Consider the following 17,224-nt stretch of genomic DNA (forward strand, 5'->3'; position numbering starts at 1 on the left):
AGGATAAAATTTTTAGATTTTTTATTTTTAAAAAAATATAAACAAGACACGAAATAAATTATAAGGAAAAACCACTTAAACAACAGAAAAAGATAATGCTCCGACAGCTGCGGTGATGCGTGCAATACACGCGCCTCCAAAAAGAAAACCGCCGACCGATCTTGGAGGAAAAAGACAATGAACTCTATATCTCTGGCTTTGTGTATGAAAAGTTATATTTATAAGTTGACGTGAATGATACATGATACGACATCATCTCATTTGTACAAAAAAACTCAAAATTAATTTAATTTAAAAGTCTTACACCTTACATTTTCACTTAATCGATATATAATTTGTTATTTTTATCATTCTATCTTAATGCTTAACTATGTATTTATTTAAATAAATAAAAAATCATATATTAATTTGATAAAAGTGTGTGGTGTAAAACTTACTTGTCACATTCTTCTTTTTTAAATCTCTAATAATGGTCATGAGCTTCTTTCTTTTTTAAATCTCTATCTTTTATATTTTGTTTCCTTCTTTTTGGATATAAGTAGCAATCCTACTCTCAAAAAGAAAAGAAAAGAAAAATCAACCAATTTAGTGTCATGCTAAATTGCTAATATTATAATTAATTACTAAATATTAATTTCATGATGACTAGTTCTACTTATAAGCTGATGATTTACTTTGAAATAGATTTAGATTTTAAACGAAAAATTCTATTTATCATCTTCTACATCACATTTTAATATGTGACTTTTTATTTTTGTCATTATATTTAAATACATACATATTTATGTGTAAATATATATATTTAAATATAAATATAAAATTATCAAATCACATATTATATAGTGTGTGGCGCAGAAGATGATAAATAAAATTTTTCATTTTAAACTTATCTTATCGATCAAATTTTGCCTTGTCAAAAACATGAAAGATGTGGTTTACACATTGACTTACGAATATAATTTTTCTTCGGTTATATATTTCATCAAATGCAATAACACAAAAGCAGTCTAATAATTTATAGGCCAAAATTGGTGAAGAAGTTAAAGAACCAAAACAAAAAGACGAGCTGTCCTCCATGCAAGGACCCAAACACGAAAAGGGTAATACAGAAGGCCAAAACAAAGTTACTGTTAAGATTGACGCGGCAAATGATGAAGATTCGAATCATAAAGCAGCATCTTCTTCCCTAAAAGAAATTGACGCCTGGTTGGATGGTAAAAGCATTTTATTTCATTTTATTTTAATATTTTAATATTATAAATATAAATATTTTTTAATTTTTAATTTTTATAATTAATTATTATAAAATTTCAAAACTTTTAAATAAAATATAAAAAATCAAAATTGTTTTTAAATTTTAAAATAAAAATAATATTAAAAAATTTATATTTTATCCATTTTTTAATTTTATAATATTTTTATTCAATTTTTTTCACTACTTTTTTAAAAACCTATAAAACATCTCAATTCAAATCATTTTACAATTATTTACAAATCATTTCATTATTACTTATATCTCATCTCATCTTATCTTGTCTTGTCTTATTTAAAAAATAAGAATGTATGATTTTTTTTGTTTGGAAAAATAGAGACTAATCCACACGTGCCACCTTACACGCTTCCAATGCCCCCTCAGTCCTCTCTCAGCCCACCATCGGTGCATCACATCTCATCCCCCCAATACAATCTATGCTACCTGTAAATAACAAACCCATTTAACGGTCTCTCCCTCTGAAAAAACAAAAACAAACTTAATTTGGGCAATAAATTCAAAAAATTAAACAAAACATAATAATTCTGTGGCCTAAAGGTCTCTCTCAGTGACCCCTCCTCCTCCTCCATTTGTAATTTCTCTCTCTCTCCATGTTCTTCTTACTCTGTCCATGGTGATCTGATGAAGAGGGAGAGATAGTGAAGAGGAGACTCTTTTAGCTGAAAATCTGAAGCTTTGTTTTTTTATTTTTTTGGTTCTTTTGTGGATGTTTTTGGCGTATTCGAAAGCGCAGGTTCGGAGGGATTAAAGAAACTAGATTTGGTTAGAGAGAGAGAGAGAGAGAGAGAGAGAGGCAGCGACAATGCCTGCAATGGAGGGTTTCGACTTGTTCCTCTTCTCTCTAAGCAGAGCCTTCTGTGGTCCTCTTGCTGTTTTCGTTCAGATCCAGGTTTGTTTCTCTCTTCCCTTCGCACTTGCGCTTTGTGTGTTTAATTCAGATCTGTAAGTGTTTTGGCTTTCGACAAATTTGTTGAAGGGTAAAAGGGATGGGAAATTGTGATTCTCGTTTCTTATTTTTCTGGATTTTCTGTCTGGAATAGAGCCTCATCGCTTTGTTTGGCTGGTTTCGTACGTTTTCTTCCTTTTCTTTCTAAACAATTACAATCTAATATTCACTTTTTTATTACTTATGTTTCCTACATTTTCTCGGCAACCAAACGGAGGACTAGTTTTTTTCTTTTAATCTTTCCCTTTATTTTTAATTGGCCGAGCCGTGGTTTTCCGGAAGATTAAAGTTGAGTTTCTCTCTTTTTCTTTATTATGAGACCGAAAACATCCTTCTTCGTTTATCATTTGGCATAAAAGAATTTTTTCGAAAACAGTAGAACTTTTCATTATGCTAGTCCGAGATATGGATAGCTCATTCTAGCTAAAGACAGGAAATGAATGCCTTTTATGCCCTTTGATAAAGATATTGGTGTCAATTTTAAATTGGGTTATTACCACGACAATGTGTCTCCAATATAACTTTGACAGTTAAATTAGGTGAAGATGTCATTTTTTTTTCCTTTTCAAAGTACCATAACTCAACATTCAGAGATAAATGTATCTGCTGGCTGTGGCGACTCCTTGAAATCATAGGGTATTGCTTCATAGTTCTCAATAGCTGTGGTGACTCTCTAAACCGAAAGACAAGAGTCCTTGTTAGTGGAAATGTATTAATAAGGAGATAGAAACTGCACTCCCAGATTATAAAATGCTTTCTCAAGATTAAGTCTTAAATTTATTCACTTGAACTGAAAACAATTCCTTAAGTGGTAGATGGAATTAGACTAGCGACAAAAAGGCTACTGCAAAGATCAATGTTTTGCATAGTTGCATATATTAATCTAGTTTGTCTAGTTCCATCACTGGCATTTCAGCAAAAAATACAGTTTGTACTAGCATTGGGAATTAAATTCCTTGTTACTACAATATTAATTGGGGAACAGAATTGGGTATTAAATTCCTTGTTGCTATTATATCCATCGAAGAACTAGTTATCTAACATGGTGTTTGTAATGTGGTAGTTCATTCCCCATCTGTTTCTTTAAGATAAACTTATCGAGTTCATTGCGTATTGACTTGTATCCATTTTTTTAACGTAGGGATGCATGATCTGCTTAACTCTTGCTATTGGGTGGGCTTTTGCAGCTTATGTCAGGTATCAAAATACTATGGATTGAGTTTACTGATAAATTTAGTGACATGACGTCTTTGCTTTAATCCTTCTAATAATCTTAGTATAAATAACTCAGTTTCTATTTGAGCTATCTCCAACATCCTCTTCTTTCTCACAGGAATAGGGAGATCAACCAAATGAAAGATAGTATGCGGCGTGGCAATAGCTTTGCTTTTCTTTATCACGATATTAATGAACTTGAGCACGCTAAACAGGTCAATCTGCCCAGAGTGTCAGTTGTTATGCCTTTAAAGGGTTTTGGAGAGCACAATCTACACAATTGGAGAAGTCAGGTGAAGAATTATTTGCATTTTTAGTGTGTGCTTTTAATTACATGGGAAATTGCTACAGATTTCAAATGGGCTTAGTTTTCACGATTTCCTTGTATATATGTCTAGCTCTTGACTAGGTATTCTCTCTTGTATACATATTGTGTACTTAGGCTAGCCTATTTTCCTAATTAATATCAATACTATTTTTACCAAATAAAATAATAAAAAATAAAAAAGTGCATTTTTTTTGTCAAAAAAAGGGAAAAAAGTCAAGATATGTAAATATAAAATTTTTATACCGTTCCCCACACAAACTATCACCCCCTTCTTAGCTTGCATCCTAAACTACAGAAAGTTTCAATTTGCACCTAAAACTGCCAATAGGTTCACATTGCATTCTCAATTGAACTATTATCTCTGAACTCTTTGTATTTTATGGTGCAAAGTGAAAAAGGGACAGTAATTTGTGGGTAAAAAGTGCAATTATCCCATAGATATGTGTGTGTAGCTATGTATTTATACATATATCCTACTGTCACTGTTGACCAGATTATTTAACATCAATTTTTTTTGGAGCTGATACTTGGGCATTTTAACCATGTTTTGGATTTTCTAATTCTTTTCTTACTTAAATAATTACACATCAAATCCTCGTACTTCTTTTACATGTACATTGAACCTTTCCCCCTTAATTGCATACATTTATACTTGTCTGAAGAGTTCACAAGGTTCTGTCTCATGAATGGTTACAGGTAACTTCCCTTTATGGCGGTCCTGTAGAATTTCTTTTTGTGGTGGAAAGTACAGAAGACCCTGCTTACCATCCTGTATCTTTGTTAATATCAGATTTTAAGGTATTTATTTCATGAACTTTATTTACTTCTCTCTTTACATATGCTCTGGCTATATTGAGAAGATACAGCTAGAAGCCTCGAGTACTCTGTGATTGGTTCTGAATGCCAAAAAGACTGATGTCAAAAAGGAAAACCTTTTCTTTTAATATCTTTAATGAAGAAATGGGTGCATAATCAACTCATTCGAGCTACTTTACCATGGCTATCCTTCCTCACTTGTATTCATGTTTTATATGCACAGGATGAAGTTGATGCTAAGATTATTGTAGCTGGTTTGTCCACAACTTGTAGTCAGAAAATTCACAATCAGTTGGTATGTAATATGGTCTTTGCCAATGTACTGATTACTGAAATAATCTTATGAGCTGTATGATTTGAGAATTTACTGTTCCTAGAACATATATTTTGTAAGTGCTAGTCATATATAATATAATGCTATTGTGCAGGTTGGAGTGGAGAAAATGCATAATGAGAGCAAATATGTATTATTTTTGGATGATGATGTTAGGCTGCACCCTGGTACAATTGGAGCTCTCACCGCTGAGATGGAAAAAAATCCTGATGTATGATAACTACCAAACATTCTGTATTCTAATTCCTTAGGATTTTATTTTATTTACATTATATCTTTAAGGTGAATTTTTTTCATGCTTAGAAGACATTATTTGAACTGTGGATTTTGAGATTTTCTTAACTTCATTTGTATTTGATTACAGATATTTATTCAAACTGGATACCCTCTGGATTTACCTTCCGGAAGTTTAGGGAGTTACTGCATATATGAATATCATATGGTAAAGCGCAATCTATGAGTGTATCATTTATTTGTTCTTTTTCCCAACCTTCTTAATGCATGTGTACAAATATGTTTCGTCCTGTTTTATACTTTAGGGTAGGGTTTTCTTTACTTCCAACCTGGCAGTACGTTTAACCAGAATATATTAGTTGTAAAAGTTACTGCCTGGGTTTGCCTAGGGTTCCTCACAAAAAGAAAAAGATATTGCTAGGACTATTTTCATATATAGAAATTTCTGTTATTTTAGCATTTGTAAGATGCTCTCATTTTTCTAATCTCTTCATTGTTTACTACATGTTAGGTAGATTGGTCTTGTGTTTGAGTTCTTTGACCTACCCTGTGTGTGCTTGGGCACTTTTGTGTGTGTGTGTGTGTGGGGGGGGTGGGGGGTGGGTATGCTTAAATAAGTTGTTAAAAATTCTCTAATGAATAACTGTTCATAAACATATATGTAACTGGAATATGTTTATATTGATCGAAAAGACTTCACAGTAATCTGTCCCAGAAACTATATCAAAACTAGCTCCTTCATCTCTTGTGAATTTCAAGTAACAAGAGAATAAACAAATATGTGATCATGAGTGTTTTCCTGGAAATTTCGAAGCACTAAGAATTTGTGATGCAACAATTTGATGAGGGGTCTATATGTTTTTGAATTTCAAATGCAATGAGAACAGAGTTCTATCAAGGATCAGTTTTTGTCTCCAGGTGGTTTTCTTGAATTTTTATCACAACTACTGGGATAGAGATCTGTTTATTGAAGTTGATTTGAGTAGCTTAGAAGAGAATTTTGGAATGTTATGGTTTCCTTATTGTTAGCTAACAATGAACAATTCTCCAGTAGTGGGCTGGTATAGATGACACATCTAATTGTTTGCTTTCCTTATTGGGGGTTATCGATTTTTGTATCCTTCAGATTGTGTATATCTGACAATTTATTTCCCTCTCTAATTCACAGCCTTGTTCAATGGGATTTGCTACTGGTGGAAAAACATTCTTTCTGTGGGGAGGGTGCATGATGGTAAACAAATACTACCTTCTCCATTGCTACCGTATTTACATAATTTAGATGTTCTAATTTTTTTCAACTTTTGCAGATGCATGCTGATGATTTTAGATTTGACCGCTTTGGTGTGCTCTCGGGACTTCGAGATGGTGGATACTCTGATGATATGACTCTTGCAGCTATAGCTGGTAATGAACTCATCATCATCATTATTATTTTTTTCTTGCAAGCCATTTTGGAGACTCAGAAGCTTTTATCTACACAGAGCACTGCTTTCTGCCATTAAAGCTAAGATTTCTTATTTATAAAATGCTAGTGAACCTTTGGCATGTTTGGTTTCAAGATTTTTGAGAAAATTAAGAGAAATTTTGAGAAAGCTTTTAGATGTGTTGTCTTTTGGGTCTCTTGAAAAGAGAATTTTGAGTACTTTTTTTTAAAATATGTTTTGTGTTGGGGTTTGTGAAAGTGAATGGTAGAGTTGAAAAGTTATTTGAATATAATTGTTTAAGAGTAGTTTTTGTTTTGATTTTTGTAAAGGTTGCTTTGACTTTTGTGTTTGAATAATGATAGGATGAAAGGTTCAAAAGTTGGAATAGAGTATTTTTTTGAGATTCAAAGATGTTTGGTTTGATTTTGAAAATTCTTTTGAGAAATTTTGAAAAATGCCCTTAACCAAACTAGGCCTTTGTTTCTACCAACTTTGCACGTGTGAGATCAGTAAATGAAAGTTTCAGGTTTTGTAGTGTCTCTGGTTAAATCCTAGGTTTTAATTCCCTATTTAATGTCATATTGGACATTCTGGTCTCTATCAGACATTTTATTCCAAATTTTCTGTAGATTCTCAACAGGTTGATATGCTATCACTGACAAGTCATTTCATATCTTGTGCATAATGGATAGTTTTTGCTGGTTGACGATTGAAGTGTTGTAATGTTCTTAGCTTTGTTCTCTCCATGAATTTAGTGTGCTTTGACAAGGGTGCGAGCTATGGCTCTCATTGACTGCAGAGTGTAGCTATATTTATTTTCTATCCAGCATGGTGGAGAGTGGCTTTTTGTTTTATTTTTTCTGTTATTTTCCCTTCCCAGGAGCTCATAAGAGGCTCATTACATCACCTCCAGTTGCCGTATTTCCTCATCCCCTTGCAAGCGATCTTACTTTCCCAAGGTTTGTGATTGTCATCTTGTAAACTCACGTCTATTGCATTAATTTCTTTGTTTTAAATTTTGGCTTCTTATGTAGGTATTGGAATTACTTGAGGAAGCAAACATTTGTTTTGGAGTCATACACAACAAAGGTTAACTGGATAATGAATCGTGCATTGTTTACTACCCACTGCTACCTGTCATGGGGATTTGTAGCACCATACATTATGTCTTTGATTCATATCACTGCTGCACTTAGAGTTTACATTAAGGGGTATTCACTCGAGGAAACTACCTTGACTTCTGCTGGTGAGCACACTACTTTTCCTTTTTAGGTAGGTTGTTGGTATTGATCAGATTAAACAGATTTGCAGGATCTTCCGTGTGGTATTTTTTTTTTTTTTGCACGAAAGTTTCATACCATTAATGTGGGGTTAGTTGAGGTAGGATTACTAGTTTATTCAAGCTATGGAGAAAAGCATCATACTTTTTTATACATGATAGTTGACCGATGAATCTTAGAATTTTATTCAGACTGCCACCATTGCCCACCCTTTCGTTTTGTGGGTGGGGAGGTATTTTAGTGTTGTAACCCTGAGGTTTTAGTTTAAAACTCTTACTTTGATAAGATATTTGTGTTAGCAATGAGAAATTTGAGGCAGAGAAGCGCACTATTAACGTGAGAGTTTTAAGTCTATGCGGACAACACTTTCAGTTCTAACAGCTTAATAACTGATATTTTCAGGGTTGTTATTGGTAAGCTGCCTAGCTCTATGCACTGCCATAGAACTTCTTTCAATGTGGAATTTGACAAGGATTGAAGTTCATTTATGCAACATGTTATCTCCTGAGGCATCCCGACTCTCACTTACTTCTTACAACTGGGGTCGTGTAAGTACTTTTAAGTCTCTTCTTTCAGTGAAAGGACTGGGTAAACTTCTTTTACTACATCCATGCCATTACCATTTTCTTGAAGTTCTAAGAGCTCTGTTAGTGCCATGGATACATTGTTTGGATCTTTTTCCAGTTCATCCTTTGCTGTATAGATGCGACTGGAATGACAATTTTACCTGAATGTAGGGTAGGTAAATTGAGGGATTTTAGGTTCTAGAAACTTCAACGAGTAATCAGGAAAGAGAAGTGTTGCGCCCCCCTTTAGATTAATGCAAGATAGTATGTTGAGATATCTAAAAGCGAGAACATTTTACAAAAAAATTGCTCCAAGCTGATATTCAGAAGCAATAATTGCAAGTTGGAATACCTTAGAAGGTCTGAATTTTAAGCAAAAACCCAACATAATTTCGATTGCTTGAATTGGGACATCCTGGTTATGGTTGATACGTAGTTACTAATGTAATTGAACTGATTTTCGATTGAGCAGGTATTCATTGCGATGATAGTGGATAACTTTTTATACCCTATCTCTGCAATTCGTTCTCATTTTTCTCAGTCTATCAATTGGTCTGGTATCCGTTATCATTTGAAGAATGGAAAGATATTCAAGGTAAGCTGGCTAAGGTCTTTCTGTTGATTACAAAAACATGATTTTCTTCAATCGAAGTATTATTTCACTTCTGTCTAAATGCCGGGTAATATACAAAATGGATTTGCTTAGAGATGAACAATCTTCCCTTTTTCTCACTTTGCCACCCATATATTCTGTGGTTCAAGGATTTTTAATCAATAATTCTTTACCTTCCGCCTATTTGAAAGGCTTTCCCTTGTATCATGAACTTAAACAATCCAAAGGGTAAGGAAAGAAATGGAAAAAGGAACATTATAGTTAAATAAACGATATTAATTATGATGTCGTTTTTGCCTATTTTCTAAACCGTAAGTGATTTTATGTATACTCTTGCAGATTGAAAGAAGCAGGGATATGGGTCCAGTTTTTACGGACTTGGGAGGAAAGAACTTATATGGGAAGAAAGGAGCTCCTCCCCAAGTCTCGTTCCTCGGTTCATTGGCCAGAACTATAGCTCAGTGGCGCCAGCCTAAGAAATATGACGTCTAGAAAAGAAAAATATTGGATCATTTTGCCCACAATTTCAGATTAAGCGTGCAGCAAAGGCTTCAGAAGCAAGAATTACTGTGGATACTACTAGGTCTTGTTAGATCTCTTGGTGAATCCACCATTGAATTGATTTAAGTGTTTTAGGAATTTTCGCATCATTTTTTAAATTTAGTCCCCCATTCAATCAATTTGATTCTTCAGCTTCACCCACCTTGTTTGGGCTGATTTTTTTTTTTTTTTTTTTGTAATTTATACTTATTTTGTCATGTAATTTTATGAGTTACACACAATTCAATTCATAATGTCAGACAGTAGAGTTGTGATCCATCCTCTTCTTCTTCATTCAAGGTTGACCATTAAGTTATGCAAACACAAAATTACAGTAAGTACATTTCTTTTTTTGAGCTCTCCGAGTATCAATTTAATATAAAACATGGGGCATTTGGTCATTTCACTTGTCAACATAACGTCGTAAAATGGATACCATTCATTTATTAGTTATAAGTGAAATGGAGAAGATCGAGTCTTCTTCAAATGGAGCAATGCTAGGTACAGTCCTCACTTGGGGACTGCATGTGCAGGCCTAGGCTATTTTAACTTTAAAACTTTATAAAATTACAAAATTATCCCTCTTAAAATAATGTTTTCTCTCATTTAAGTATGTGCATGCACATGCAGTCCCCACTTCAGGACTGTAAATAGAATTTCTCAAATGTAAAACTTCGGAATAAGTTATAACCAGAAGAAAAGCAAACCATAGAAACGTAGTGAAGCATGTCGATAAAATTGGTTAAGACTATTATTAGATGGCTCAAGATCATCTAAGCAATTGATGGAGCATTTACTGAATAAAGAAACTGAGAATAATTAGTATGCACGATACAAGACTGTTGCGTTTAAGGCAGGAAAATCAAAAGAGAAATCAGATTTGGAAGGTACGTTTATCTTGTCAAACTTACCAATCAATGGCTGTAATTAATTACTAGAACATCTCCAATTTTAGGTCATAAATGAAAGCAGAAACCGTCTCTCTTGTCCATTTTACAGGCTGGTGGCTGTAATTAATTACCGCTCCAGATCTCCAATGTAGAAGTCATCCATAAAGGCAGGAATGGGGAACAGAACAATGATATTTTCGGAAGCACATTTTTCTTGTAAATCACGAACTGATGGCTGTGATTGATTACCGCTCCAGATCTCCAATGTAAAAATCATCGATCATATCAAATACTCGGGTAGCATGCTGTGGCCTGCAAAATGGAAGATTGACAAGCTATTAGAAGTTTCACTGCCATAACAGTATATAATACCAATAGAAGTAAAACTACATAAGACAATTGAACGCCTCACATTCGGTAGGTGAATTATAAAGGCATTGTATGGGTGCGTAGTCCAACATGGGGTTGTTTACCAGGTAAAATTAAGCCCAAGTGATTCTAAGAAATAGATGCATACCCGTAAAAACCTTCAGTTGAATCATCACCAGCATGTGCTAAGATGGCATCACCACCTGGATGTTCCTCTACGTATGAGGTAACATCATAAACCTGCAGTCCAGAAATAGAAATATGCCTAAAATAAGTAACTAAGTACATACTTATGAATGCCGCTACTTTAAGGTAGTTCCAAATTTCAGTTTTCACAAGCAGCATCAAGCCGCAGTATAACATACAACCTTGTTTAGAACTCAACTGTCATGAATGATTCTTCAGGTAGCTAAGGATGGGTAATGGAGTTCTTATAATTCAACATCATATTAATGCAAGGGGCAACTTTCTGCAACTCTCGGAATTTTGGAATGGAAGGAAGAAAGGTTTGTTGATGATTCCGGAAGGCGCAAATGACATTGGATGGAAACGTTTTCTGCAGTCCATTAGAAACGTTATTGGGTCCAAAGCCGTTATTCTGAAGCATGCAAACAAATGGGAGTTTGTTGATGGAAAGACAGTGGGAAGACCTTCCTCGGTCAAAGGTGCCTTGTATGCTTCGGTGTTGAGGTCACTGGTGGATAGTCCGGCCGAGAATAGCTCCGCAGCGGAAGGAAAGAGTAAGGCACTTGTAGGAGACAAAGGTTGTCAGGTTAAGTTGGGAGAAGTGGAGGTCTTGTGGGCTGTCAAAGCTCAATTGACGGGAGTTATAGAGCATGTGAGAGATCTCATGATTAAAGTGGATAAGGGGCTGGACCTAGTCATGGGTTTGGGTGGTGGGTCGAAAACAAATTGGGGGGGGTGATCCTGCACCGGCAAAGGACGTTTCGACGCCGTCACAGATAGGGTCGGACGCCGGCATCACTGTTCACGCCAGTGTCACTCAGGATATTTGTAACTTGTCGTCTGATTGCCCTCAGTCACCAGTTGCAAATGGGATTGGTACTTTTTTCTAGGGTTCACTTTCAGTTGAAGATTAGAGTCTTTCCAGGGTCTTGAGTACTTTGGAAGAAACAAACGAGCCTCTTTTAAAAGATGAAAATGGGGTAACAGAAGGTAGTGCTTCCCCTACCTGTTCTATGTCTCCTGAGGGAGCAGTAGGGTCTGACAAAATGACACTAAAAGGATCGTCGGGGGGTGGAGCACATACAAGCAATGTCCTCGTCAATGGAAGGGAGGAACCCTTAATGGAGACAGCAACAATGGATAGCAACCATATAGCTGTTGAAGAGGTTCGGAATTTGAATGCAGGATATGGCGGGGAGGAAATTATGGGTTTGTCGTTGGTGCCTTGTGAGGAGGAATGCCTAGGATCGGGAGTGCAGTTGGGTACTGTGTCTGGGGATAATGTTGTTCACCTAGTTTCTCTTCCTCCAATAAACAATATAGCGGATTCACTATCGGATTGGGTTCTGAATAAGGTTAAAGAGATTCAGCATATCGTGGGGCTTTCACATGGAGTATGTGAAGACTAATTTAAAACACTACTCACTGTGATTGAGGCAAGCCACTTGCTTGAAACCAAATCAAGTTTTAGGAACCAAATCAAGTTTAAGGAAAAACAGGGAGTTAAAACGTCTTTCTTGGACAGTCAGCTACGACGCTAAGGGTGGTAGCTCAAGTAGAGAGAAGACTAAAGGGAGGCAGGCATTATGAAGATGTTCTCGTAGAGGGAGTTTCAGGTGAAGTATTAGTTTTACGGGAAACAAGGGGTTGGGGTTGGGGAGGTGCTTTCTATTCCAATTCGGGTTTGGTGTATTTTGGGTAGTTCTTCATGGGCTTTTTGGGTTGGGTCATTAGGAGCTCTCTAGTATGGGCTAGGTGTTTTCTTGTATATGTCCGACGTACTTGGTTACTCCTATTGATATATATATATATATATATATAATATTTTTACTTATAAAAAAAAAAACATACAACCTTGTCCTTGATGATGATCCAGCAATCAGTTTTCTTGTTATGCAACGAGACTTCAGATTTACTGTAGATGCTGGATGCCTAAAAGCAAAAACAAAATGCACACTTACAGAGTCATAAAATTGATCTCTGATTGATTAAAGGCAATAAACTAAGCACATTAAGAATGCTTTAAGGTAAATGCACCTAGATCCCTTGGGGATCTCATACAACTTATTGCAGTCAGTGATTTTAACAGAAAAGTGGAAGGAAGTAGTTAATGATAACAATTGGATACCACTAGGAACAGTTGGAAAACCTGCCGCAGAGGAACAATATCAAACAATAAGGGTATAGGTATATTTTAATTTTTTTTTAAATGCTGCAAAGGTATGCACAAGCAATATAAATCTTGATTCTATACTTCAGTATTGTAGCAACAACAGAAAACATAAGCAGTTTGGCATTAAACATAATCAAGGTTTCCTGCAGTATTGTTTGAAGCTCAAGCTTATGGAGTTCAGGCATCTTCATCTAAGATAAATCTATTTACCTAGAAATCTAACAATTATGAACATGGAACAAGCTCCACCTGCACATACCCCCTTGCCAATCCCAGCCGCAAAGGGTTAGTCCAGAAACCATCTTGATACGGTGAGATTGTTTCAGGGTAAAACTTGAGAGATTATTTTGGTTTAATCAAACAATTGCTTCCTTTACATCAATCCTAAACTGCCATTATTCACCAACTCAAGGGTGGTGTAAATGAGCTGAGTTCAATTGCTGTTTTGGCCAAAATTTTTCTCTTATTTTCACCAATCTCATACTCTATAATAAATAATCATCAGCTATAAAGCCATTAACCAACAAGTGCTTCAATATTTAAGAGGATAGTTCTTTGACCTTGAGTGCATAAGGGAAAGAGTGCTCTAGTAAATTTAAGCATGGATCAAGCTTTAACAGCATGGCTCTCTCTCTCTTTTGGAATACACATTCATAGCTTCACACACAGCAAGTTCTCTTTCAATAATTTTTTTAAAAAAACATCCATGAGTTCAAATTTGATAGTACTTGTATGATTTCATAAAAACAAAAACAGGTTCCCAATTTTTTCTAGTCCATTTAGGAACATCGATTTTCTTTAGTTGGAACCTGAAAGCAAGAAAAATATCCTCAACTAAACATAACAAAGAAACCTCTTTGACTTTTCATGCATAAGAAACCAGAATAACACGACATAACCACCAAACAGGACATTACATAATATCATGTAAAACAGAAATATGAAGGAATCAAGAAAGAAATATGAAGGAATCAAGTAAAAAAATTATTAACTTATGAGTTAATTTATTGGGTTATTACCTTCTTATTGCTAGCATTTGTCTCAACCTTTTTCGTACTACCTGCGTTATTTTTTCGCCAATCAAACATGATGTATGTATATTACAACTAATTAAAAGAAATCTGTGTTTAGTCAGAGAGAAAATGTAACACAAACAAACAAACGTACCAGATTTACGGTCTCGTGGGATCAAAAACAGAAATCCCAACAAGAACCCCAGAATCAATACTAGTACAACTATCATCATATCTCAAGTTCTGGCTCCTCGTACACCTGATCTTCCATCGGATTTAAGAGCAAATAAAATAAAATAAAAAACTAAACCAGAATGTGATAAGCTTAAACAAGTTATATGTAAAACCAAAAATGGAATCTGACAGATAACTAAAAGCAAAAAGCACAATCAATTTAAATCTCATGTGGTCTTGGTCATAACTACCCCAAGCATCTACTTTTAATTCATATACTACATGTGCATTATAGTTCAAAATCTGTTTTACTGTGCTGTTCAAGCAGAGGCACCCTCAAGTTGGAATTTTTACTCAATACCCGTTCTTTCCAGCTAAAACCCACCAGTTCTGCTAGGGAGCAGCTAATATTTTAACACACTGGCCACACCGGCCAGCGTGTACAGTGACTTGGTTTTAAACAAATAAAACAATTATTTCGCTGTGCATCTTGACAAATAACAAAAGCCATCAACAACGAAAGCTCTTCTGAAAGCCCTAGCAGAAACCATCACCGTGATTCATCTTCGTAGCATTTTGTTCCCATGTCTGTGGTCTGAAAGATGTTCCGAAAGCCCTAGCATCTCGATTTGTCTGAGATAGCCTCTGCTCTACTGCTCTTCTCGACGGCGATGGGAAAGGATCCGGCCTTCCCACCGAGATCTGGTCTTCCTCAAGCGTGGAATTTGATCTATTATCGGGAATTTTAGATTCAGAGGCGAGAGGACTTGACAAGTTCTTGACTACTCTTCAAGCAGATGTTATCACTGCCCGTGAGATTGTATCCTCATTCAAACACTTCGGAGAAACTTTCATGGAAATGGAAGGAAAGGTGTGTGATGCCATGAAGAATTATTGAATTTGTATATTCATTTCACTTAAATTTACTGTTTTACAAGAGCTCCTTTATATAGGAGAGTTACAGGGCAGTTTTGACATTTAAACAAGCACATGGTGTGCGTGTTTCCTACAGCTATTTGTAGGCGCATATTGTAACCGTAACATGCGATTTACAACAGAAAAACCAATTCAGAGAATTGTAGAAAGATATTCTAAGAAATTCTGGAAGAATCTTCATGCTGAGATGGCTTGATTATTGCGTGTGTAGCTGAGGTGGATTTTATTAGTTGATGCTGAGGTGATTCGGATCCTTGTTTGGCTGAGCTGTTGATAATGCCTAACAATCTTTGAAGCAATCACAAGTTCAGGTCTCTGAAATTAGGAAGCAATCTGCCAAGTTCCAGAGGATCATATCCTCTTCTAATCAGTATTACCTGGAAACCGAATCAAAACAGGTTCCCTTAACCGAAATTTCACTAAATAAAAACCTCGGCTCACGCACAAACCACCATTGTTCAATCACACCCATATGGATTAACCTCCAAACCCTAAGAAGATACGGGTTATAGAAATTTTTTTGATAAAGTAAATACGGGTCATAGAAATGATCATGAATTCTGGCGGAAGTGGAGGTCAGCGCAGCTATTGGAGTGTGTTTCAGTAGACACCAATACAAATGTAAAACGTCCGAGAGAGATAGAGGTGCTTACCGAGTGTGTGGTTGTTTGTCTGAATTTTTACTCCCAAACTGGAGGAGTGAGTGTCGGCCTGCTATTGGTTGATGTCGCCGTCGGCGCCTTTGGCGAAGAGCTCGGCGTGGTTATGGCCCCTCATCATTTTGAAGCACAGATGACTTTCTTTTTCTAATTCATTTATCATTATGGGCCTTTGGGCTATAATCTTTTTTGTTTTTCTGAGAGCCCAAAATAATATTAAGTGGTGACCAAAGCACATGACCGAACGATATACCTTTATTTATTTATTTATTTATTTATTTTTGGTAGAAAACAACTTTGTAGTCATTAAAAATGCATTACAAAAAATGTTTATCTAGCTATACGGCTTGGGAAACATGAAAGGGAACACCATCCCACCATATCTCTATATCTTTAACATTTCAAGCATATCTAACAAACCTATTAGCAACCTCATTACTAGACGATTGACATATTGAATACTACAATTCTAGAACAGTTGCATTAGTCTTCTAGTCTCCTACACTAACACTAGTTGAGGCACAACAGAATCATTATTAATTTATAGCTTAGAAATCATCATTAAACAATCATTTTTCAAGAATGAGATTTTCAGTTCCCATATTTGCACATATTGGCAACTCCCTAAACATGGCAAGGATTTCAACAGTAGATGGATCAGAAACTTCTTCTTCTACTTTGGTAGCTGCTAGCACAACAACCCCACTGAAATCTTTGAGAATAATCCCTACCCCAGCCTTCTTTTGATCATAGAACATGACACTATCTATATTGAGTTTATAGAAACATGCATGAGGAGGAAGCTATCGATTGCATGTCTGTTGCATGGGAGTTGGGATCTGTCATCTACTATGAGGCACTTTTTTTAAGGAGTAATTCTACATACAACCGTGAAGTGTGTAAACGTCGCGTAATCATTTTGAAAAAGAGTGGGATCTTCTATTAAAAAATTAATTTTTTTCACGTGTATCTCATGTTTTATTCACTTTTTTCAAAGCGATTACGCGGCAGTTGCACAATTCACGGTTGCAAATATAGTTTCTCAATTTAGATACAAGAAACCTCTCAACTCATCTCATTTCATTTAATTATTATAATTTTTTTAAATTTTCTCATAAAATACAATAAATAATTTAACTTTTTCAAATTCTAAAATAATAATAATATTAAAAAATAATATTCTAATAATATTTTATTTAATTTTAAATTTTTATCTCAACTCACTATCAAAACCTACTCCTAAACTTTTGTAAAA

The 17,224-nt window shown here is 35.2% G+C and overlaps 3 protein-coding genes across 6 annotated transcripts in view; 1 reads left to right on the top strand and 2 right to left on the bottom strand.

The window, feature by feature from the left end:
- LOC109009972 (deoxyhypusine synthase) overlaps positions 1–16,009 on the bottom strand; it is an 871,604-nt gene extending 855,595 nt beyond the window's left edge. Inside the window, exon 1 of the mRNA XM_035695338.1 lies at positions 15,964–16,009. The gene's annotated coding sequence lies outside the window, so the exon portion shown is untranslated. The remainder of the gene's footprint in view (positions 1–15,963) is intronic.
- LOC108987252 lies at positions 1,768–9,845 on the top strand. Its single transcript, XM_018960142.2, has 14 exons — positions 1,768–2,162; positions 3,361–3,416; positions 3,553–3,727; positions 4,459–4,560; positions 4,802–4,873; positions 5,007–5,123; positions 5,277–5,354; positions 6,315–6,377; positions 6,454–6,550; positions 7,451–7,529; positions 7,605–7,816; positions 8,253–8,398; positions 8,889–9,011; positions 9,369–9,845. Exons 1-14 carry the CDS (start codon positions 2,076–2,078, stop codon positions 9,519–9,521), a joined length of 1,560 nt encoding a protein of 519 aa, XP_018815687.1. The 5' UTR covers positions 1,768–2,075; the 3' UTR covers positions 9,522–9,845.
- LOC108987249 (cytochrome B5-like protein) lies at positions 10,342–16,088 on the bottom strand. Of its 4 annotated transcripts, none has more exons than XM_035695385.1 (7): positions 15,964–16,077; positions 14,929–15,687; positions 14,355–14,459; positions 14,207–14,247; positions 12,869–12,946; positions 10,977–11,068; positions 10,342–10,771 (listed from the first exon to the last, which is right to left on the bottom strand). In XM_035695385.1, the coding sequence occupies exons 3-7, from the start codon at positions 14,431–14,433 to the stop codon at positions 10,705–10,707; spliced, it is 357 nt and encodes a 118-aa protein (XP_035551278.1). In that variant the 5' UTR covers positions 14,434–14,459; positions 14,929–15,687; positions 15,964–16,077; the 3' UTR covers positions 10,342–10,704. The 4 variants fall into 4 exon arrangements, with proteins under 4 accessions (XP_035551278.1, XP_035551283.1, XP_018815679.1 ...); XM_035695390.1 differs by having other exon boundaries at positions 14,355–14,464; XM_018960134.2 differs by lacking the exon at positions 14,929–15,687 and having other exon boundaries at positions 15,964–16,088.
- Between the last annotated feature and the right edge of the window lie 1,136 nt (positions 16,089–17,224).

Source organism: Juglans regia, chromosome 1 (genome assembly GCF_001411555.2).
Source record: "Juglans regia cultivar Chandler chromosome 1, Walnut 2.0, whole genome shotgun sequence".
Lineage (NCBI taxonomy): Eukaryota > Viridiplantae > Streptophyta > Magnoliopsida > Fagales > Juglandaceae > Juglans > Juglans regia.

Coding starts and splice junctions, on each gene's coding strand:
- LOC108987252 (XM_018960142.2), top strand. CDS start 2,076: ATGCCTGCAATGGAGGGTTTCGACTTGTTCCTCTTCTCTCTAAGCAGA. Junction 3,417..3,552: donor GCTTTTGCAGCTTATGTCAG/GTATCAAAATAC, acceptor TCTTTCTCACAG/GAATAGGGAGATCAACCAAA. Junction 6,378..6,453: donor TGTGGGGAGGGTGCATGATG/GTAAACAAATAC, acceptor CAACTTTTGCAG/ATGCATGCTGATGATTTTAG.
- LOC108987249 (XM_018960134.2), bottom strand. CDS start 14,433: ATGATGATAGTTGTACTAGTATTGATTCTGGGGTTCTTGTTGGGATTT. Junction 14,248..14,354: donor CCCACGAGACCGTAAATCTG/GTACGTTTGTTT, acceptor AAAATAACGCAG/GTAGTACGAAAAAGGTTGAG. Junction 10,772..10,976: donor TCAACTGAAGGTTTTTACGG/GTATGCATCTAT, acceptor TCCATTTTGCAG/GCCACAGCATGCTACCCGAG.